Below are 24,106 nucleotides of genomic sequence, written 5' to 3'. Positions count from 1 at the left end.
AGACCATGCACTTACAATACAGCTATGTTCTTCTATTTGTTTACTTTCCTCTGGTGGCTTATAGGAATAATAATTCACTTCAGAACTTTAGTTTTGATCTGGTCCAAGCAAAGAACTGATTCAGAAATTGCAAGCTTCTTACAATTCTGAAACATAATGCTAGGTTAATCAGGCCAGAGAGACATAGTCTATCAATCACATGTACACATACCTCTACTACAGCTTTTTTCTTTTTAAACAAGCAAAAGCTTACTCACAAAGTAAGGCCTTTGTCTCTTCCTATCCCTGGTCCTGCTAGGGTGCTTCTTTCTTGCTTTCAGAAGATCATCAGAACAGCCTCATGAGTAAAGATACTCTTTCAGTGCTGAAGCCACTTTACTAACCCAGCTTCTGTTGTGGAAGTCTTGATGTCCCTTCTGTGGTAGTGCATGTATCTGGGAAAAACATCTGCTCTCCCAGGATTAAGAGAATCTCTCGATTCAGGTTTTCACAAGACAGAAGTACAGGACCAACCCTGTATGCCTCACTTACCATCGCATGTCTGATCTCCACTTTTGCAGAAACAAAGTCTTTAATAGACCTCTGATGTCACTTCAAAATCTTTCCTTCCCATATCCACTTCTCTACACTGATCCAAAGACTCCTTCAAAGTGACTACTGAATTTTAGAGATTCACAGTTTTAGCTGAAGTAGTGACACCTGTAGACCTGAAACACTGTAGCATGCATCGTTCAGCTCCCCACCCCTGCACAGGTCCTCAGAAAGGCATCTATCGAACTCAACTTCAGTAACATAGCACAGGACGCCACAGACTGTGCTTTCTGAAGCGTTCATTTCCCTATGTTCAGCTGTACAAAGGCTGTACACAGCAACAAGCTCAGATACAGACACTGACATCAGAAAAATTAGCTCCTGATAGACATGTCAACACTCAGGCTGAACTCTTTGCCCCACGTCCAAGATACTTCAAAAATGTACATGATTAACTTTCTATACACAACAGACACTGATCAGAAGACTGCCCAATGCAGGTTGAAGAGGTCCTTAGTCCCAAAGGGACCTACCTCTCTGGCAAGACACCAGACAGAGAACATTCAACCACGTACAATTTTCACCTTAAAGAGCTCCAGTACATCAGAAAGCACAGCAAGCAGGCACAACTTTCCCCTTGCAGGTCCCCACAGCTTTTTACACGCGCTGAACCCAAATCAGCAAGCACTCTGAAGATTAAGGACCAAAATCTTAGCTTGCTGTTCTGCAGAAAAGTCCATATGGAAAGGAAGATCAGGCTCACAAGACCACCCTAAACCAGCTGGAGCTTCTGAGGAACTGCAGGCTTCCGTGCCCAGGAGTATCACATTGCAATAGTGAGAGGAAAGTGATGAATAGGTAAGTAATTGAGGTCAGGTCAACTTCTGACAAGGGAGAGTTTCCTGTCAGTGAGAGGCAAGAGAAAACATGAATGCTAAGCTCCTGCAGAGCAGATGCGAATGCTCCCAGATGCCTTGCTGAAGCCACATGCCAAACAGCAGGTGTGTATTCTTAACCAAAGGCAGCTTCATAGGGCTTAATTTTCCAGATACCATCACCATTATCACCTCCATCTTACCCATGTTTGGTTTCAGCTTATACTCCCCATCTCCCAAAACCCCAACTTTGATTATATTTGGTTGTTATTTATATCCTTTCATGGATACATCATTTGCCTACTTCTAGCACATACAACTACACTCAGCTTGCCTACTGCTCTGTGGAGAAAATAATTATTTTCTTACAAAAAAACCATAAACAAACAAACAAAACCCACCAAAAACCCCCACCAGACCTGACAAGGGATCTGCAAGTTTACATCATTGTTTCTGACATGCACCTTTACATAAATGCTGATGGTAAGGAATATTAGGAAAACATTTAGGGTCCATCACACCTCTCTGAGGAGACAGCTTTTGAAAAGGAAGCAGAACCCAAGGGCCAGTCATCCCTAAAACAGCTCACAGTGGATGTATGATTTTAAATAACTGATATTTCTTCCAAGAAGTCTAAAGAAAGCAAGCTTAGTTAAGTCACCTGCTATTGCAGAAGCAGAAAACAAAATGTGTGGCGAAACCTCATGACGTGGCGTATTCCCTACCCAACAAACCTAATGCCACTCACAAGCTGAAAACAAATTGACATATACATTGTTATGAAACTCAGCATAACAAAGAAATTCTGTTTCAGCATGTTTTGTTGGAGGTGGCACTTCCTTGCTTTCCTACCAGACATTGCAAACTGCCATCCAAATTTCTTTTCCCCTATTTTCCCTGTCTGCTCCAGTAGTAAACCTGTGGATGGCACTAGGGACTAAGAAATTTCTTTCATATTTTTCTTGTCAGATGCCTTTTACGCTTCATTCATGTTCATTGAATTTACTGTAGAAAACTTCTTTGAAGCATCTTGATTATTTCTAATCTCTAAAATTTACCCAGTCTTCCTGCTGCACCTTACAGATCTCTTCAGAAATTTCAGAATAATAATAATAAAAAAATATTCATCACATAAGATATCTGTAACTTATATTATTTTTTTGTAAATGAAATAATGAATGGTTAATACCATTAATTTAAATAAAATGGCACATTTTACAGAGGAAGCAAAACTTGTTACCTACATGCAAGGTTGAATAACAAGTAAATCCATGTAGCAGACAAAAACATGACTTAAACTTAGGATGGTATGATGTTGCTCCTTTGAGATACCCAGAAGATGAATTCATTCAAACTTCATCTATCATGTCTTTTATGAAGTTATTCCTAAAAAATTTAGAATTCACTGTTCCTATATTCATCTGTGAGTTGATTATCTCACAGGATGCAGTAGACTCATCTGAATTGGAAAGATGTTTTTCTTCTTGTTCAGCGCACCTTTTTTAGCTAGACAGATGGTACAGCAGCTCCAGAGCAGAGAGTTAAGTATCTGACAAACAGCTGGAAGATTTTAAGCATCACACTTACCCTGTCTGGGAGGGTAGCCATTCCCGTCTCAGTTTATCTGAGATTCTTCAGACAAGGTATTTAAAAAACACTACTGAAATGCATTCCTAAGGTAAATTAAATTTCAGAAAACATACAGAAGTGACTGGGCATGACCTTGGCTATCCTTAAGAGGAAAACAGATCTGTAATCTTCCCTTTTTATATCTGAGACAAAAGTAGTTGTTAAAATATTCAAGGCATATTTGACATCTACTCACCTCACAAGGCTAGACAGCCTGTGACAGACAAACACATCCTTTCCTACACTAAGCTCTGTATTATGATGAAACCATCATGAAAGAGAGGGATCAGTCCTGCCAGACACATACAAGGAACGCCAACAGTTGTGCTGCCTTACTAACTTGATCCTGAAGTGAAAGGGTAAACAGAAATTCTAGACACATGCCTGAATTCATGTCTTGATACTACCTTTTGGTTTCATTTATGAATGTAGTTCTATAAACAGGTAACAACCTTAGGATCACAGAATCATTTAGGTTGGAAAAGACCTTTAAGATCAGGTCCAACCATTAAGCTACCACTGCCAAGTCCACCACTAAATCACGTCCCTAAGTGCCACATCTACACGTCTTTTGAAGACTTACAAGGATGGTGATTCAATCACCTCGCTGGGCAGCCAGTTCCAATGCCTGGCCACCCTTTCAGTGAAGAAATTTTTCCTAATATCCAATCTAAACCTCCCCCCGTGCAATTTGAGGCTGTTTCCTCTTGTCCTGTCACTTGTTACATGGGAGAAGAGACCAACAACCACCTTGTTACAACCCCCCTTTCAGGTAGTTGTACAGAATGATAAAGTGTCCCCTGGGCATCCTCCTCTCCGGGCTCAACAACCCCAGTTCCCTCAGCTGCTCCTTATACAACTTCACCAGCTCCGTTGCCCGTCTCTGGACAGGCTCCAGCACCTCCACGTCCCTCTTGCAGGGAGGGGCCCAAAACTGAACACAGGATTCGAGGGGCAGCCTCACCAGTGCCCAGTACAGGGGACGGTCACTGCCCCAGTCCTGCTGACCACTCCGTCTCAGATACAAGCTAGGATGCTGGTGGCCTCCTTGGCCACCTGGGCACACTGCTGGCTCACGTTCAGCTGGCTGCTGACCAGCACCCCCAGGCCCTTTCCCCCAGGCCCTTTCCAGCCACCCTTCCCCCAGCCTGTAGCGCTGCGTGGGGCTGGTGTGACCCAAGGGCAGGACCCGGCACTGAGCCTGGTTGAACCTCATGCAACTGGCCTGGGCCCATCGGTCCAGCCTGCCCAGCTCCCTCTGCAGAGCCTTCCTGCCCTCAGCAGATCAACATCCCGCTCAACTCGGTGCTGTCTGCAAACCTACTGAGGGTGCACTTGGTCCCCTTGTCCAGATTGTCGATAAAGATATTAAACAGGACTGGCCCTGATCCTGAGCCCTGGGGAACATCACTTGTGACCGGCTGCCAGCTGGATGCAACTATAGTAACGGCAAAGAACAACTGCAATATGCAAGGCCATACATCCATATTTTGAAATCAAGGAGGGAAACAGAACTGTTAAAGCTTTTTTTCATTTCAGCTACAAGAGAAACTAGTGGAACCACACAAGGTGCCACAGAGTTCAGCAGCTCACTGCTACTTCAGACATAAGGCAAGAGTGCCCTTACAGACTGCTGACGCAAAAAGGGAAGCAGTAATTTTTCCACAACAAAGCAACCTCACTAAGGAACCTAAATATCATGCACTGAAAGAGAGTAGACATTAAACCACCTCCACCAGTGAATCTGATCAGCCCAACAGAAAACAAACCCAAAATGAAGAAAACACCTGTTTTTTCCTGGATTAACAGATGACACTAGTTTACAGAAAGGCCAGACCCACACCACAGCCAATGCATGGGAGGTGCAGACCTGCACAGGCAAGAGCAAGGGAAAGAAGAGTGTGATCTCTCCCTTCCAGCAGCAAGCCATCAGACCAACTCAGCTGCTTGTGAAACCAAAATCCAAGACCACTCCAGTTCTGCTTCTTCCACTCAACACAATGAGCCTTAAGCCACTTACTGAAGTTTTCCTACTGCATCACTTAGCAAACAACCAAACCAAAAAGATTTCTTGCATGTTTTCTGAACTAAGCTATGCAATATATCCAGAAAGATTTTCAGTTAATAAAACTGTTTATCTGCAAGTTTCCCCCGAATCATTAAGAACTCAAGTATTTACAAGCTCACAAAAGTATTAGTCATCTTCTTGTAGGTGCAAGGGTATTTTTTCTTCTTCCACCTTACAAAATTTTCTTCCTCAAAAGAGGAAATTAAAATTCAAAGAACAATAATATGGCAATAATAAATATATCTTATGTACTAATCCTATACAGAAGAAGTGTTCTTGACACTAAATAGGGAAAAGAAAAAATAAATTGGTTTATTTCTGAACTCTGGTTACTAGATGGGTTTATAATTTCTGACACAGTAATCTGATACAAACCTCATTTTCCACAGTATTCCTCAATTTCAGTACAACTTTCATTTGTCCTCCAGGAAAAGGAGATTCACATATCTTAGGGATTTTCTGGCTCTCTCCCATTTTCCTACAGGCTTTTTTTTCCTCCATAGAGCTCTTTTGAATGAGAAGATTGAGAAAAATTAATGCAATGACTAAGGCAACAGGAGTAAAAGTTTTCAGAGCCTGCTATACTGGAGAACTTCCCTTACCAAAGGAAAAGCTTTGCAGACTTTTAAATTCATCTGTTCCAGAGATTCAAATTGCAAGAGTTGTTACAAGACACAATACAAGATTTCAGATGAACTATTAAATCCCTCAGCAAATCATGAAACTAAAATTGAAGTTACTTCACTACAAATTAGAAAGCTATTACACTATTTAAGTCCCAAAAGAATAGGAAAGCACTTCCTATTCCTGTGTCCAAATATATCTGCAGTAAGCTAACGCCTGACTGGTCATTTGCACACTCAGACACCACCATTACTTCTGTATTACATATATATACACATATGTATATATATATTCATATATATATAATATAAAAATAAAGTTTTAATTAGTAAAGATTCTCCTTTCCTACAGTTCTTCTAGGGTATTATTCACATACCTCTTCAATTAAAAAAAAAAGTCACATTGCATCCTTCTATGTATCATATGTACCCTGAAGATCAGTATGAAAAACGCTAAATATTTCCATTTTTACTTGACAGGTATACACTGATGCTGAGAAGAGGCTGTCATACAGTGTACGCACAATACAGACACACAGTGCAAGACAAAGTTCATGAACTGCTGTCCATAAGGGGAGCTGCTAGTCCACTGAACTACATCTTTCTGTTGTTTTCAATGTAAAGTGTTGAAAAGAGTGAACATAGTGCTTCGCTTTTAAAAGCACTACACAGCCGAAACCTTCTGAAAATACTGGAACACTCTGGATGCAAACTGGAATTGTTTCATACAGATCTCTAACAACCTCACCATGACCAGCCCTTAGTGCACACACACACTCCACTCAATTCCTCTTTAATCTGACTCCTCTAACATACTCCTCTTTACTTTTCCTTCTTGAAATCTGTGGGTTTCTTAGCCTTCCTGACTCCTTCCTATCTCATTAGCTGTTTCTCTAATAATTCAGTGGTAACACTCCTATTCCCCAATTGCTAGCTTATCTGTCAGGACCCTTATCCTTTGCTTGAAAAGCCACCTTGCCCCTGGCTTGGCATGCTTTGCCCAAACTGCCTGGCATTCTTCTTGCCATTATGAAGCAATCAACTGAACCTTACTTTTGCCAAAATTTAGCTCCAAAACTTCTTTCCCAGAAGCCTTTATGCTTCTTTTCTTATCCTGTGTAAAATATTTCAGCTGTTAATTGACTGCAACATAATTACTAGCAAATTAAGAGGAATAAACGTCACCAAAAAAAAACCCAAAACAGCACAAAAAATAACCACAAAACAATGAAACCCAGTTTTTTCAACACTTTCACCAGGAAACAAAAGCCTGCATCTAGTGTATTCAGACCCTTTGCCTCAGGCAATCAAGACCTCTGCATAGCATGTCATCATTATTTTGCACTTTAAAAATCATCAGTAGGGCATACATACTTAAAATAGCACAGAATATTGTTACCTAGAGAATACTTTCTGCCTCAGTCTAAAAATGTGTTAGGACCACTTGTGCATGAAGCAAAAAATAAATAAATCAGGTTGGGTGTAACTTTTTTTACATGTGAAATAAATGAAGACTTTTTTTTTCAGTGTCACAGGGTACCAATAAAAAGTTCCTATTTATTTGGCATCATGGACTTCATAATTTTCTGTAAATAATGGGTTTGCTATTTGATGTCCCAAACTGTTACTGTATTTCTGTATTAATAACTTAGTTATATTGAATTTGTAACAACCAAAGCAATCTTATATCGTGTAGTGAAAAAAAATGAAGCATTTTCCAGGTTAACTGCACATAGCGTTTGAAGGGAGGACTTCACAGTAGCTGATGGTAAAAATTAAAAAAAACCCCAACAAATAAACCAAAAACCAACACAAAAAACCCACATGTGCCACAACCCAAAAAACACAACAAAACTGACATTTATCAGTTGCACATTGTCATGAGTGAGTTCCAAGCACTTGCTTCCCAGGGTACCCAACTACACAAAAAACCCCAACCTTCACAAAATGCCATTACCCACATTTAAATTTTTCATTAACTTTTCTGTTAGTATTCCAGCTTTTGCACCCTGGTAAGCAGTGGCTGCAGGCTAGGGAACTTTTTTTTTTTGGCCTTCTCAGGGGGAGGCTCCACAGCACAACAGAGTGGGAAACAGAACGTACACATGTGTTCTGACCTTAAGGTATCTGAGGCAGTGCACTCCTGCCAGGGTTCTGAGCCCAAATCCCTAAATGCTGCTGCACACGAAGTTGCACAATTTGCCCAGAAAAAGAGACTCGCCAACAGTCAGTCACACAGGCAGAACGAAGAGCCCAGCCTGGGCCTCTTAGGCCTCTTAGTGAGCGGCTAGTACTCTAAGCACTGAACATCAGATGAGGGGAAGATAAAAAAGTAGCCCACAGAGCACACTAAATGCCCAGAGCCCAGTATCCCAAAGCACAGCTCAACTCATCTAAGTTCGTATCCTGTCTGCAACATATACCAGCATGAAAATATATAAGAAAATTTTAATTACAGGACAAACACCTGGCACTCTACTATTGGCCACAATTACAGGACGAACACATTGCACTCTACTATTGGCCACAAGCACTGAAATATGGTATTCTGGAAGATTATTAGGGCAATATTAAGATTTAAAAAAAACAAACATCAATAGTTGGGATTTTTAAAGTGACTGTTTCAATGATTCTCTCCCATAAGTCATTATAAGAATCTTCTCACAAAAAAGCCTTTGCTTAAGGCAATTTCCCCTTCCCTTTGATTCTGCTCTTCAGCTAGCCTCCAAGAAAATTCTTTGAATTAACACAATTAAAGGCACAATAATGAAAGCTAACTTTAAAAAAAAACCAAAACCAAAAACAAAAAAAAACACCAAAAAGGTTTATTGACTGGACTCTTTACTCGACTTTATTTTATGAATGTATCTTTTATCATAACTTAAGACACTAAGAAATAAATTGTACCTTGGATGTAACAGCCACAGAAGGGAAAATACTGTTTAGATTCGTTATTCCCTCTTTCATAAATCAGTCTCAGGCTCAGTTTAAACACATGCCAAATATGACCTAAATGTATCACATCTTCAACCAGTAATCACACCCGAGACTACGAAAATAAGCATTGGTTCAATCCCCACAGCCCCTAAGCAACTGATAAGCTTACCTTTTTATAATTGTATATAGTTATATACATACATAAGGAAGAATTTAAGCAAGAATACCTACCAATATCAGGATATGAAATTCACACCAATAAACTTGTGTCTGTATTTTGCCACTGTCTAAAAAAACTCACATATGCAGTTATCAGTGCCTCAGTTTTACATTAAATTTCCGCGGTTCTTAACAACTTCACAAAGCAATATATTTCAATGGGTCTTAATCTTTCTCTTCCACAGCTGACAGAAAAATACACTTCTGGTGATACCTTCTAATTGTCCAAGTTGTTCCCTGAAATGCTGGACACAGACCAGAAATCAAAAGCAAAACAGCAGTCTTGTTCAACGGAGCAGCATACAACAGCCCATTAGAGAATTATGCAGCAAATATTATTCTTCACCACTGCTAAAATAGTAAAAGCTCCTCAGGGAAGAGCTTAACTCACCTGTAACTTAATTTAAAATTTAAAGATTTAAACCCCCAAGTAATTAATTAAAATAATCTAGATCTCTCATGAAAGAATAATTCATCATTCACAGGGGAGAGAAGAATTTAAAGTTATCTATATCAACAAATGATGACATTTTTGAGGTAATCTAATGCAAAATTCCATTTTTAAATAAAATTACATCAGGTATGGAAACACAATAGGCTACCCACAGTTATACTTCCTTTTGCCACAACCAGCCTGCAGGTTTCTGCCTTTGTGTCGTAGTAGTAATAATAAATAAGTAAATAAATAGTCAATTGTTTGTGAATTCATAAAAATCATAAATAGGAAATTTAGAGCTAAAAGAGTTACCCCTCTTTTCCTTCCTTTAACACTCTTTCTAAAGCTAAAGTAGCTCTGAAAGGTTTGTTTAGCGCTCAAAGGGGGAAAGGATTTCCCATTCTTGATACAGAAGTGTAAAAACATTTCAAATTACTCATAATAGGCAAGGGTTAAACATATATAATGTTTGAGCATCTGCTGCCAATACATGTTTGGAGGTAGAAAACAAACAAAACTTACACATCACCATTTCTTGAAGTGGGTTTTTTCTCTCGGTTGGTTGGGTTTTTAAATGTGAAGTGTACAAATTACTCTCAGTAATTAGCAGCACCATTGATAGGTTTCATATGTTTGCATCACATACTATAGCATAGCAACATTCATTCCATGTAGATTGAAAGTATTAATATGTCTTTTCTTGCTTCCCTAATAATTATATTCATAAGAAGGGCTTATATTAGTTTGTCTCCAGATTGAACACATGGGGTATAAATCTTTAAAGCATAAAGACACTATTTTATACAACATCAGAGACTTTTGCTTTCAAATTCCTTTGAAAAGCAGATTGAAAAATGTTTAATGAGGTCTAGTGATAGGAGTTGGTACACATTTAAGTTATCCGTGAGCTTAAATAGATTTTCTTCACATTCTCGGAACAATGCTTCTTCCTCTCAATAACACTCACTATTACGGTTCCTTGTCTATCACTCCATTTATCATAGCCAGAGAAAATCACAACAAAGGCTTAAATGGCAGATTTCCTAAGGCATACTGGTGTGTACATGCTTCCCAAACTGCTCAGTAAATAAGATTTGTTTACACAGAGCTTCACCACATGAGAACATGAAAACAGCTTTCAATATTTAATACCTACATGCACACCAAGGTAATCTGAAGCGGTGGTACCACCCAGGGACAATATATTAATCCCGACTTGATATTTCTAGCAAGTCACCTGGCAATTACCACAGAAGAGGGAAAGACAGGAGAACAACTCTAGTTGTGAAGACACCTCAACTTCTGGTTGCAACGCATGTTTAATTCTTAGCAGTTACCTGAAAAAGTTTTTTTGGATAAACTATTAGGAAGATGGTGTATCTGAAAGAACCCTGAGGACTGACGATAAGACCGGACAAAATTAGAAATCAAAGCCCTCAAATGAAAACATATTCAAAGGAGCTAACTGCACGGGCTAATCTTATAAAGCAGAACATCTGCGCAAGTAGAACGAGATATAACGCATCCCATTTCTGGGTCCACACTTCGAATCCGACACAGAGCTGTGCTGCCAGCCCTTTACATTCACACAGTTATTAGTCACGCTGTAGTCGCAAGTCGATTCCTTACAGCAGTTCTCTGTAGCGTCAGCCGGCACTCGGGTAAGAGGGATGGAGAGCCAGCCTGCCTGCCACCCAGGTAGCACCTCCCTGCCCAGAGCCGGGCATTCCGGCAAGGGAGCAGAGGGATGCACACACATTCACTGTGAACCTCACTGTTGCTCTGGGAAGCACCAAAACTTCACACTGCAGGCTGGCATTCGCTCATAATGCTATGCTTGCAGTAATTAAAAAACCCCTCCAACTCTTGAAGTTTCATTCATAATGTTCTGCTACTAAAATTTAATCGTTCCCTAACAAGCCCTGGTAAAAGACCCAAAAGATTCAAGGGAAATCCTAAAGTCTTAATAGCAGTAAAGCAAACAAGAAGGTGAACATTCAGTTAGTATTTTATTTGAAAATAAATTCAAAACAGGAGAACCTAACTTCAGCTCTTTCAAAGTGTCACAGGAACAAAGGGCCAACAAAAAAAATAAAAAAAAATAACACCACATACCCCCTCGAACATGCACTGTGTTAGGACATACACTCCAAACCCTCCCCTCCCAAAAACCCACAGGCATCAATATAATCTCAAGTGATTCACAAACAAACAAGCCTATGTTTCTGTTACTATAGCACAACACAATACTCTTTTTTTCCTCCAATGTCATTTTTATAACATTATTTTGGAATTTGACTATTTTAAAACTTGGTTGCTATGACACATTATAGTCATTACATGGATTCCTTTCCTACTTTCCAACTGGCAAGACTGTTTCAGTTTTATGAAGTTACAGTACAGACAAAAGACACAACATACCCTAAGTTCTAACAGCAGAAACTCCTTTAATGCCTTCCGTTCCTTGAATAAATGTGTACTGGGAGAAGGGCTTCCCCCTCAATTACCCCAAAGGTCTTCATACTTCCAGCTTCCCCAAGTCAGAATTCTGAGTCTTATTTCTGAAAATGGTCTTTTCACTTTATTACTGCCACTGATGGATGAAATCTGATTTCTTGCAGAATGTGTCAATGACTCCCATACTCTCTAACCTTACATATAATCAGAAAGTGACAAATTTTTCCTGTGGACAATAAAATAAGAAGTACACACCCTCCCCAGTATTTCTGGCTTTAACAACCAGGGATCAAGAACACATGATGAACTCTTCTCTCGGCCCTTTACACTTGAGCTTCACCTCCACAAGGCAACACAGGTTTGGGGAAGACATGTTTTTCCTGTAGATTAGCTTTTTAATTACTGAAATGTCATACCAGATAGATTCACATTCAGAAGTCTACTTCTAAAAGATTGATCTAAATATGAACTTCACAATGTAGCATTAACATCACTGAAATCCTTTTAAAATGTGCACACAGGATAACTTCATCTTCACAAGCCACACTAAATGAAAAGCAGTTGGGAATCTGACACAGGAAGGTTACTGAAATAACAACTTTCCCCCATATAACAAACATGCACAAAGGATGTACTTATATATATATCATACAAACCTTTATTTTCTAGCCTATGAAAAGATATGATTTTTCCTAATATGAAAACAAAGTGGCTCTGTCATATTCAGTTTCAAAGTTCAACACTAATTTAACATGAACACAATGCATGTTTGCAAAAAAAAAAAATCAGTAACACATACGCTAGCACAATCATTTTTTAAATGTGCAAATGAGAGACGTTTTTCCAGTTATGATCACAAAGCTTTGCCTTGTGTATTTGGCCTAACAAATATTGCATTCAGCTCTTAACCTGAACTTTCTGTTAAGTTTGATTAAAAGCAGTCTTACCACACCAACTAATTATGGTGCTTCTGCTACTGGCTAATCACTCAGTTGACAACCAGACACAAAGCATGTTGGCACGGACCATTACCCTCAAATTGCCTTAATCAGGACTATGCATTTGCAGGATGGGGGGCTACACAAGCCCATCCTGTTACAGACCCAAGACTACTTCGTGACTGAAATACAGAATTTCTTTTTTTTTTTTTTTTTTTTTAAAGGTGCAATATGTAAGCTATTTCAAGGACCAGTGACAACACACAGATGTATTAACCCTTTGATTATGGTTATTTGTGGAGTGTGCTGAACAGGCAGTTAATGAGGAAGCTACATTAACGTTAGCCAAGTTAATGAAGATAGCTGTCATTCCTGCAAGATTGCATCGTGAGTGTGAAGATCCAGAAAAAAAAATAATTATGGAAGTTGTTAGCAGGAATGATTTAAAAAAAAAAATTCAAATTCTATAAAATGAATTGATTTTAAGCATACTTCTGGCAGCTATCAAGCCAATCAATTCATGTTTATAGGACTGTTTAGGTAAACAAATAATAAAAAATAATTTCTACCTGATCTTGAAGAAAACTCCTCTAAAGGGAGTACTTTCTGAAACAATTTGTGAGTAAAGGCTACCGGGTTTGCTTGTCCGTGTTGGTTTTTAACTTGAAAAATAAAGCTGAATCAGTATTTCCTAGGTATGACTTCTTTCCCTAGCTGGGAAGAAGAAAAGGAGACTAAAATAGACGAGATGTTTACTATACATTGTCATTCTATTAAGAAACAGAAGATTACCTGCAAGCCTGCCTTTCTTTTTCCCCAAAATGGAAGAGCAGCCATGGAGAAGAACCAACTAGTGCTATTTTGAAGAAAGAGACTGGAAGAACGAGAAAGCAAAATTACAAGCGATGGTTGCTCCCATTTAAGTGGTAAAGAAATGAGAAAGATGAATGCAAAAGCTGGAGCCCATGATGCTTCTTTAGGAATAGCTGAGGCTTGAAGGAAAGATGACTGTAGCTCACCTGAAGAACCTCCAGCAGGCTGAACAGCTCAGAGTTTCTCAGTTAAGTAAGGTATTGAGGCCAATTTCTAAGCCCTATCATTATAAGTAAAATCTCACTAGTTCACAGCATGTGTTTGATAAAAGCTCGTGTATAATGAGTCTCACCGGTTTTCCTATATGATCAGTTTTCCTTTCCTTAAATGAATCTTCCACACAGCAAGAGAAAAGAAAAAAAATTAAGCTAAAGTGATTGTCGGTGCCAGAGAATTGGCAGGGACAATTCAAGGACAGCAAAGCCACTGCTACAGATTTTAAATTTAATTTTTATAATAGATCTGATTTTTAAATTCATGGTGTTCCTTCATAGACTGTCAGGTTTGTCTCTAGCAGTAGTTCCTTTAGGGCAAGCACAGCAGACGGTCTGCCTACCCTGAGGGAAACTGAGACACTCAGATGTGGGGCAAAGGAAAGATATTAATAATTTAAGACAATGGTCTACCACCCCTAGGAGAAAGCAGTAGTGTAAGTACAGAAACATCTAACTCCCAAGGTTACATTAGTCTTTTGTGAACTTTGTAGTTTCCTGAATAGATTTATGAAGTGCTGTAGAGGATACAGTATTACCCATGGTTTTTGGAGGAATTCTAAAAAAGCTCATGGTGACTTGTTAACGGAGTCTCCTGTCGCTGTGAGGGCCTCCAAAACAAGGAGAAGTCAACTGGGAGGCAGCATGAACAACTAGGACAAATACTTTTTTCCTTATTCTTGCAAGGCAAGGAAGTTAACTTATCATAGCCAAATAGAAGATTCACTGAGTAAAAACCATTTCCAGCAACCCAAACATGAATTTTGATTACCCTTTGACATTGGTTCTTATTTGCACTTTATATAAAGGCATATTTGGTAACCCTCTTCTGGCTTACAGAAATAATTATTTTGAAACTGTTTCCACATATTCATTACTCTTTTGACTGTGTAGAGCAAACATTGACCTAACATTCATTCACTGGTACATTAAACTTGGTATTCAATATTCACATGCGTTACAAATCAATTGTACTTGAAAGCAGGAAAGAACAGAGTGAACTTGAAAAATTACCTTTATTTTAAAAAGATGCTTAGGCTACTGCGTGCCTAAATGAAAACCAAGTTTTCTCTTGGTGTAGTATACTATGTCCTTTCCCGACTGACTCGTACTTGGATCTGTTCATTATACATTCAGTTTCTTTTTCACACGCTTGAGACCCAAGCTTAAGAAATCCCAAGGTTCATTTAATCAGAATGAGTTGTACATTAAATTCTATTGAAATCTTCAAACTCATATTCCCTATAAAAATACTAGAAATTATCAATATCAGGACAGCATATTAGTTTTCATCATAAATAATTATATCAGAAAATCCCAAACAGCATAATCACCTACTTAATACACTTCATTTACTAAGACCACCCTATATGCTGAAATAATACACTCCTCATAAGCACAGAAACCTGGATTCAACATAGATATTTAAATGAGAAACATTGCAAAAAACAATTATCCAAATGCAAGAGAATTAAATTTACAGCCGAGCTTTTGCACATCCATACTGCAGATTTGCTACTCAATCCTACTTTGCTTACAGTGGCAAAATATTCAGCAAAACTGGGTATTGTACCATACAATTAAACATCCTTTGCATAAATTCTTTCACACAAATACTATCAGTGAATGATAACACAGAATTCAGCACCATTACAGCTGAAAACTAGCTGTTTACTCATCAGTTCAGCCTCTCCCAACATTTGTAGTAAACCCATGATTGTAACTATGACTGCGCTTACTTCTTGAGCTAGAGTTTAGTAAGGGGGGGGGGAGGAGGAATGAATCTTCAAGAATAAAAGCACCAAATTTGAGTAAACACTTTTTTACTACTTGATGTCTTCATTACTATACTACAGTTTGCCCACCACAGAGATGGCAAACAGGAAGGTCAGTACAACTTAAGACTGTCAACTTACCTCGCTCAGAATACCATCATACACGTCAGACTTTTTTAGCTTAGGTTCCCAATTGTTTTTTTTAATATATATACACACATATGACTGGCTAATACACTTTACCTTCAAGAAGGAGATTCTCACTGCCAACCCCCCCAAAAATGTAGTTTTGCAACAAAAAAAAAAAGTTAAGGCCACTTAAATATGAACTGTGAACCTCAAGCCCAAGTATACAAATTCTGATGCAACTCATCTTCTGAAGTCTATGGACAGCTCTTCCAAAAAGCAGTAATAACTGATAGATATGAGCATTTAAGTATATGACTTATGTTACTGGTAAACTCATTAGAAAAACATACACTGGTGAAACTTATGCAGGAAGAGAAAAAAACCCCAAAATTTGCAAAAAAGAACAAACTGCACACATTTATTCATCCCATTTCACCTTACTACAGTGTAAAGGACGAGTGTAACCTACAGAAATGGATTGTCTCTTCACTTTAACTGTACAAGACAATATGAAGCAGTGGCTAACTGAAAACCAAGGAAGAACATGGAAGAAATCAGATGCAGAAAGAAGTTTCAGTCCATGTATGAATCTACAACAGTTTAATATCTAACTTTTCCATGACAGCTCTTTGTGAATTCATTCAGCCAAAATAGACAAGAAGCTGCTTTTTACTGTCTAAGAACAGGTTACTTGGTAGTGAGTATGGTAACAGAAACCCCTAGAGAGTACCAACATTTATAAGAGATGTGTAACACTATCGAAGTTTTTACAGTTACTGCTCAAGTCTATCAAAACTGGCTAAAAGATACTCACAAAACTTAACTTAGCTAAGAGAGACCAGCCCTTCTTGAAAGGGAGGAGTTTCTTGATGGGTGAAAGCAAGAATTTAACTCCAGTGCTTCAAGTGGAGCTCTCCTGAGATCACCTCTGTTTCCATCAGCTATACAAAATGCTTTGAGAAACAGTCTTCCCAGACAAGGGCAAACTTCCTGTAACACCAGTATTTCAGTAATTTTGCAAAAAGTATTGAACATATCAAGCAGGAAAAACATTGCATTTCCAACATCAGTACTAAGACTTTGTGCAGAGGTGCCCTGCATGCTAGCTTTGGTCGCCAGCACTTCCAGGAAGTCCAACAGATCTCTGCGGTAAGCATAGGAAATAATACAACCGCTGCCTCATAGCTAACTTCACAGGCATTCTGACCACAATTATAAAAACCACATCTCTCTACCACAAAAATATTTTTATAAAGTGTTACAGCAGGGTGAAAAAAATAATAAAATTTAGTGAATACAAATGTGTTTCAACTTCTGTAGTGGGTGTGCATGGCAATGTTTTGGTAGTGGGGCTGGGGGGCTACAGGGATGGCTTCTGTGGGAAGCTGCTAGAAGCTTCCCCTTTATCCAATGGAGCCAACGCCAGCCAGCTCCAAGATGGACCTGACACTGGCCAAGGCCATCAGTGACAGTGGCAGCGCCTCTGGGATGGTGTATTTAAGAAGGGGTGAGGGTGGGAACAACAAATTGCAGCAGAAGAGGAGTGAGAATATGTGAGAGAAACAACCCAGCAGACACTGAGGTCAGTGAAGGAGGAGGCACCAGAGCAGAGATGCCCCTGCAGCCTGTGGTGAAGCCCACGGTGAGGCAGGCTGGGCCCCTGCAGCCCCTGGAGGGTAACGGTGGAGCAGATACCCACCTGCAGCCTGTGGAGGACCCCAGAGCAGGTGGATGCCCAAAGGACGCTGTGACCCTGCAGGAAGCCTGTGCTGGAGCAGGCTTCTGGCAGGAGCTGTGGGGAGAGAGGAGCCCAGGCTGGAGCAGGTTTGCTGGCAGGAGCTGTGACTCCGCAAGGGACCCACGCTGGAGCAGTGTGTGCCTGAAGGACAGCACCCTGTGGAAGGGACCCACGCTGGAGCAGTGTGTGCCTGAAGGACAGCACCCTGTGGAAGGGACCCACGCTGGAGCAGTGTGTGCCTGAAGGACAGCACCCTGTGGAAGGGACCCACGCTGGAGCAGTGTGTGCCTGAAGGACAGCACCCTGTGGAAGGGACCCACGCTGGAGCAGTGTGTGCCTGAAGGACTGTGCCCTGTGGAAGGGACCCACGCTGGAGCAGTGTGTGCCTGAAGGACAGCACCCTGTGGAAGGGACCCACGCTGGAGCAGTGTGTGCCTGGAGGACAGCACCCTGTGGAAGGGACCCACGCTGGAGCGGTTCATGAAGAACTGCAGGAAGGACTCATGTTGGAGGAGCTCATGGAGAACTGTCTCCTGTGGGAGGGACCCCACACTGAGCAGGGGAAGAGTGTGAGGAGCCTCCCCCTGAGGAAGGAGCAGCAGAGGCAAGGTGTGATGAGCTAACCACAATCCCCATTCCCTGTCCCCCTGCTCTGCTCAGGAGGGGAGGAGGTAGAGAAATTGGAAGCGAAGTTAAGCCTGGGAAGATGGAAGGGGTTGGAGGAAGGTGTTTTTAAGTCAGCTTTTATTTGTCATTACCCTGCTCTGATCTGATCGGTAATAAACTAATTTCCCTGAGTCTGTTTTGCCTGTGATAGTAACTGCTGAGTGATTTTCCTGTCCTTATCTTGACCCACAAGCTTTTCATTCTGTTTTCTCTCCCCTGTCAAGCTAAAGAGGGGAGTGATGGAGTGGCTTTGTTGGGCACCTGGCATCCAGCCAGGGTCAAACCACCACAATTTCTGATACAGCAACAGCAGGAGAGGGACTTTATGCCCCCAAGGTCCATTACAGATTGAGCAATTCAGTAAAACTTAACAAGACTGTATTAAGTATTAGTTTTAGAAGCTGCAGGTTGACCAGGCCCTCGTGCTTGTCACTTTCAGCATCCAGCTGCTGGCTGTTTTTAGAGAAAGTTACCTCATTAGCCACCAGCAAGTAAACAGATACTCCCATTTTTCTACACACACACACCCCCCAATAGATTAATTAACATTTGAAACAAGTTGCTAAAAGGCTACTTGTAGTCAATCGCAGCACCTGCAATTATAAAACAGGATAGTTTTAAGATCACCATTCTCAAGATAAAATATAAATTGGCAATAACAATTCCATCAGCACCAGGTTGGAACAAATCCCTAGGTCTATGCTGAAATAAGTCACCCACATAGGAGGGCAAATGTACACCACATCTGAAGTAACAAGATACGTGTTACTGAACTAAGCTATTTCAAGCTGACAGAGAAATAGAACTATGAGGAAAACAATGTTGTTGGACATTTTAACTGAAAAATATGTAGTCTTGAAGCTACTCTGGACTGCATTTTATGTTCAGTGCTTAAAATGGCTAGAGATCTACACGGAGCAGGCTGCAAGAGAACAAAACCTGGTCTATCAAGGCTTTTTATTTCTGTAATAATCCAGGAAAACCACAACTAAGTCTACTTAAGCATTTATCACCGACAAACAATTCTGACAGAACTAAAATATAACCATTCCTCCCACATGCTAATGACAGAATGGCTAGACCTAAATAGTATCCCATAATAATTTTGCGTGTATGGAGTGTTCCATTTCATTTAGTGATATTATAAAAGTGATGCATTGGCCATAACATTTACTGTTTACTATCTGCAGCAAGCTATACCCTTCTCAAGGGAGATTAAATAATCAAGAAAACATTATTCATACTCTGTATTTGAGAAAAGTAGATCGCTGTGCCAATTACAGATTCTTTCCAGTATTAAGGATGCATGCTAGCCTAGAAAGGAGGAGGAAAGGTAAGAGAGAAAACTGGAGATTTGGTTGCTTCCCACATGAAAAGGAGGTCATACATTCATGCATTGAAGAAGTTTTCCTTCAGTCCAACAAAGCCTGAAGAGCAAAAAAATGTAAATGGTAGTTTTGAGTAGCTGCTGAAAGCACTTCATTATGGGGAAAGAAACCTGAAAGCTCTGAAGAACCATACAGTGACTCACAGGACTACAAACAGAAAGATCCAGAAGTAGTCAGATTGCAATTTTGTTTCCAGAGTATCCTTTAGAGGTGAATATTTTAATGGTAACATTTGTTTAAAATATTCTTTATTAATATTGCTTATGCACCATTTTCCACTCAAAGATCACAGTGATCGATACCGGCTGTAATGAATGAAGTGTAACACCTCCAGAAAACAGATGCTACATTATTCATTTTACAGATAAGTAAATGCAAGTATGAAAAATTAAGTGACTTGCCCTAGTCAGAGAGCCAAAAACACATCTGTGAATATAATCCAGATACCCCAGATTCCAATGATCTTCTAACCACTAGACACTAGCCTTTCTAAAATGAAATTTAGCCTTCCCCTAACATTTCACCCTCTTTCTAACAAGTCTGGCAAAGCTAGTACTGAGGATGTTCACTTCATGTGGCTGACTTAAGAAACTAAAAACTTAAAAATAAACAAACCCAAAACCTCAACTTTACCACATGGATTACAGAAGTCCCTACTCCCTCACTGTAGGGCTCAGTTACCCGTCTCTGCCCTCCCAAGAGCAGTCAGCAACAGCTCACAGATATAAAGGTACCAGCCAGGCACAGGCTTGTTAGGAGGTCTCAGGGTCACACATCATCCCAGAACGCCTGCTGCCATCCTGATTCATGGCAGGCACTTACACCCAGGAGCTACCACCACTGCATCCAAATGAGAGGAAGAAATGGATGGGATCATCAGAGAAACGTATACTGCCCCAACAGCTGTTCCTCCACATGTCCTGTCTCTCATGGACAGTTATCTTTAAGCTGCCTTCTTTACAGCTCTTAGCACACACTATGCATTGCAACAGCCTAGTGACCCAAAGCTCAGCAAAGGGTTAAAAACGCTCAGCAGTACTCCTGGTACAGTAAACGCTTTCAATGTGATGGCAGTTATGTCTTATGCTGTCTTAGCTCAGAACCGGTGGAGGGTTTTCTACCAGTGCTTTAGAAACCCCTAATGGTCTAAGGAAAACTTAAAAGGCTAGCAAAACGTTTATACACAAGGGAGGGTAGACACAAAAACACTGATGACAAAATGCCACCAGTCAAAGAGGGTTAAAGAAAATTAATATTGCTTAGAGATGACACCAAGCAATCATAATTTGATTGTCACCACTTACAACCTCAAAAATAAATGAGCAGAAACTTGAGAAACAGCATGTGCAATTAATCAATTTCACTGCACAAATTTTTCAGATGTTACCACAAACAGAAAAAACTCCTTAAGTGCTGGAGTACTTAGTACATGTATACAGTATTTATGCACTCACAGTCTGAAAAATTAGAGTTGCAGAACATACCAATTACTTAAGTTTTTTTTTAAAAAATCATCAAAGAACATATTTTAGATACCCATGCCTTAAAACATTTGCTTGAACACACAACAGGAAATCTACGTTACCTAATAAGCATGAGTAATGAGCCAGAGAATGAAAACATGTATCTAGTATTGAAAAATCAAGGCTTGTTTCCTAAACTGCTATGGTAAGTCAGACCACAGATCTCAGATTCATATCTAAAATCATTCACATTTACAGTCAAACAATCAACAGCCAGACTGCAGAAAGAGAATAAGATTATTAAGAAAGAACAAGGTCAAAATTCACCTTATTGCACAATCATAAAACAAGGTGTGGTACAGTTTGTGCATTGCTACAGGTGTACTAAAACTTGTCAGCAGGAAATTAACTCTAATTATAATAAAAGATCAAGGCCATTGCAAATGCATCTGCAACGAAGCCTTTGGAAATACCAGTGAGGCCAAATAAGAATATCCACAGTAAGGGCACACTGTTTCCGTTCTATGTGAGCAAATACTGACTTTGTTTTCAGCACAACAAGTCACGTTAATAATCTACTCTGAAACATGTATGAATTTAAAAAAAATGAATGGATTCAATCCTGCTGACCCTATGCATGATTATATTCCTACTGGTGTACCACAAACCACAGGCTTATAGAACTAAGCCTGAAGCAGCCCACTTAACATAAAAACCCCTCCACATCACAGCTCCACCATGAAACCCCCAACCATGCCCTAAAATACTGCATTTGAACTTAATTCACAAATAAACCAGCAACTATTACACACTGAGTAGACTCTCTAAAGTTAAGTCCCACTTTAGCACTGCAGGTTGGTCTTTATGATACTTCTATGACTACAGTGGAAGCTTAAAGAGTCCAACCATATTGCACTTCAGTCCTCCTATTCCCTATATTCCATCAACCAGTCTTAAAGTTAGATCCAACGGCAGAAAATCATCTTCTTCTTTTCCCTCCTCTTAAAAAAGAAAAACAAAAACCTTTGCTAAGCTTACAACATTACAACCTGCATTTATAAACAACTCAATGAAATCCCCTCCACCAGCATTTTCTGAAGTCAGTATTTTCCATTTTTATTAAGTTGATTTGTTTCTTCCAGAAAAGTCTACTTAAAAACAGTATCTAAATCCCACTCCCCCCAAATGTTTCCTTGAAAAGCTATGCCTGTCCCCTACACTCCTTTTGCTCGCTCAAGACAATCAGATTTAGAGACAGAGAGCCTGAAAAACAAATCTTGTTTTTATACCACTACACCATAACTGTGGAGTTGCCAAGGCCTACTACACAGCTACAATTTTTATCCTTTAAAAGAAGAGCATTTGTTTTGAAGGCATGCTAATTTTTGATTTACACTTGCTCAAAAATTCTGTGCCTATTAAACCTGGGTTTTATTAACATCACTATATTTGTGGTTACAGCAAACACACTTCTATCAAAAAAAACCCAACAACCAACCACCCCAAAAACCACAAACCCACAATGCACTACCCTTGGAAAATTGCACTTTTGTATTTTATTTTTTAAAGCATCTGATGTTTCATTGTTTAAAACACCCCACAGTTTTACAGTCAAAGAAAACACTGCCCAACAATCCCAACTTCTTTTTGGCAGGAATGCAAGTCTTCCATCAGTCTGCCTTAAAAATGAAAGAGTGAATAATCAGCTTAGCAACCCCAAAAATCTCAGCAATATACAAAAACTCCCAGCTCCCAGCTGGGCATTTGAAATCAGACCAGGTTTTCTGAAGCTCTTATTACCAAACTACACAGTTCAGAGAAGTGTCATTTTGAGCTTTAAAGTCGATTAGTTCCTCCATTTTTTCCACTGGTTTCCTTGCAATATAGTTAATACTAAAAGGAATACTCAACTGTTAGCGAGCCAGCCACACTTCTTCCATTTTGCCAAAAGAATTTTTTGCAAAGCACATGGGCAAACTCGTTCATTGCACGTGGCATTACAATGAAGCAACTTCTGAATGACAGAGGATGACTACAGGGGAAACCTGTTTGTGGGAGGAAATTAAGATGCTGGCACAAAAGGTTAACCGCCCACGCAGAACCTCGGGGCTCAGGGCAGGGTTTCCTTAGGACACGCAGGTTACGGCACCTCCACGGCTGCTCTTGGGCACCGCAGCCGCCACGGCCAAGGCGCCCACCCGCGCCAGGGCCCACGGAGCGATGCTGAGCACTGCCGCCCACCCGAGCCTCAACTCTTGACAACCAGCGACGCCCAAAACGTCCCACAAGTTGTGACAAGCCTCCCGAGGGCTACCGGCCGCTTGCACTGCAGAGGCCCAGGCCCCAGCGCCCGCGGGCCGCCCAGGCGGAGGCAGCGTGCCCCGGCGGGCCGGGTGCTTACCGGGCGGTGTCGAGCAGCGGGTGCTTGGTGCCCACCAGCTTGCGGACCTGCATGGCGATGTTGCTGAGCTCGTCGCTCAGCAGGCACCGCAGGCTCATGAAGGACGTCGGGTACCCTACGATCTTCTCGGCCTCCGACACCACCTGGCTCCAGGGTGGGCCGCTCGACGCCAGGCGCCGAAGGCCGCCGGCGCCGCGGCCCCCGCGCCGCAGCAAGGCGCCCCACATCTACGCCCGCCGCCCCGGGGAGGCCCCCGGGTGCCGGCTCCTCTCTCCCGTTACTCGCCCCGGCGGGGCCCCGGAGACCAAGCGGCCACGGATGAGTCCGCCTCCTCGCTCGCTGAGGCCAAAGAACACACACACCCCGCCGCCAGCAGCCGGCTCAGCCGTGGGCGGCGGGACCCCGCTGCGGCCGCGCTGCCGAGGGGAAGGCGAGCAGGCAGCGCGGCGGTGGCCGGTGCGGGCTCATTGTGCCCTGGGGGCAGCCATCTTGGGTGTCGCAAAACACGGCGGGACGTAAAGCGAGGGCGGCAAGGCGCTCCCTTCCCCCTCCCGCCCGCCCTCCTCGCCTGACGGCTGCGGCGGTTGGGCGGGGGAAGGCGGACGCGGGGTTGAGGGACGCTGGGTGAGGGAGGTCGGCTGCTGGGGAGGAGGGCTGTGATGCCTGCGAGGTGTGTCTCCCCTTGTCCTTCACCCTCGGCCCTTGCAGTGGGTGAAGGGCAGCCTCCTCTCTTCCCCACTCTGTGCTT

General features: G+C 41.2%; 1 protein-coding gene across 2 annotated transcripts in view; it reads right to left on the bottom strand.

The window, feature by feature from the left end:
* Positions 1 to 23,874, bottom strand: part of PDSS2 (decaprenyl diphosphate synthase subunit 2) — a 120,278-nt gene extending 96,404 nt beyond the window's left edge. Inside the window, exon 1 of one of the 2 annotated variants that reach the window (XM_055714169.1) lies at positions 23,359 to 23,874. In XM_055714169.1, coding sequence (XP_055570144.1) covers positions 23,359 to 23,585 — 227 coding nt within the window. In that variant the 5' untranslated portion in view covers positions 23,586 to 23,874. The remainder of the gene's footprint in view (positions 1 to 23,358) is intronic. The other variant, XM_055714167.1, reaches the window with a different exon arrangement.
* Between the last annotated feature and the right edge of the window lie 232 nt (positions 23,875 to 24,106).

This window comes from Falco cherrug, chromosome 6 (genome assembly GCF_023634085.1).
Source record: "Falco cherrug isolate bFalChe1 chromosome 6, bFalChe1.pri, whole genome shotgun sequence".
NCBI lineage: Eukaryota > Metazoa > Chordata > Aves > Falconiformes > Falconidae > Falco > Falco cherrug.
Note: the sequence above shows the minus strand (reverse complement) of the source record. Positions and strands in the feature narration are given on the sequence as shown.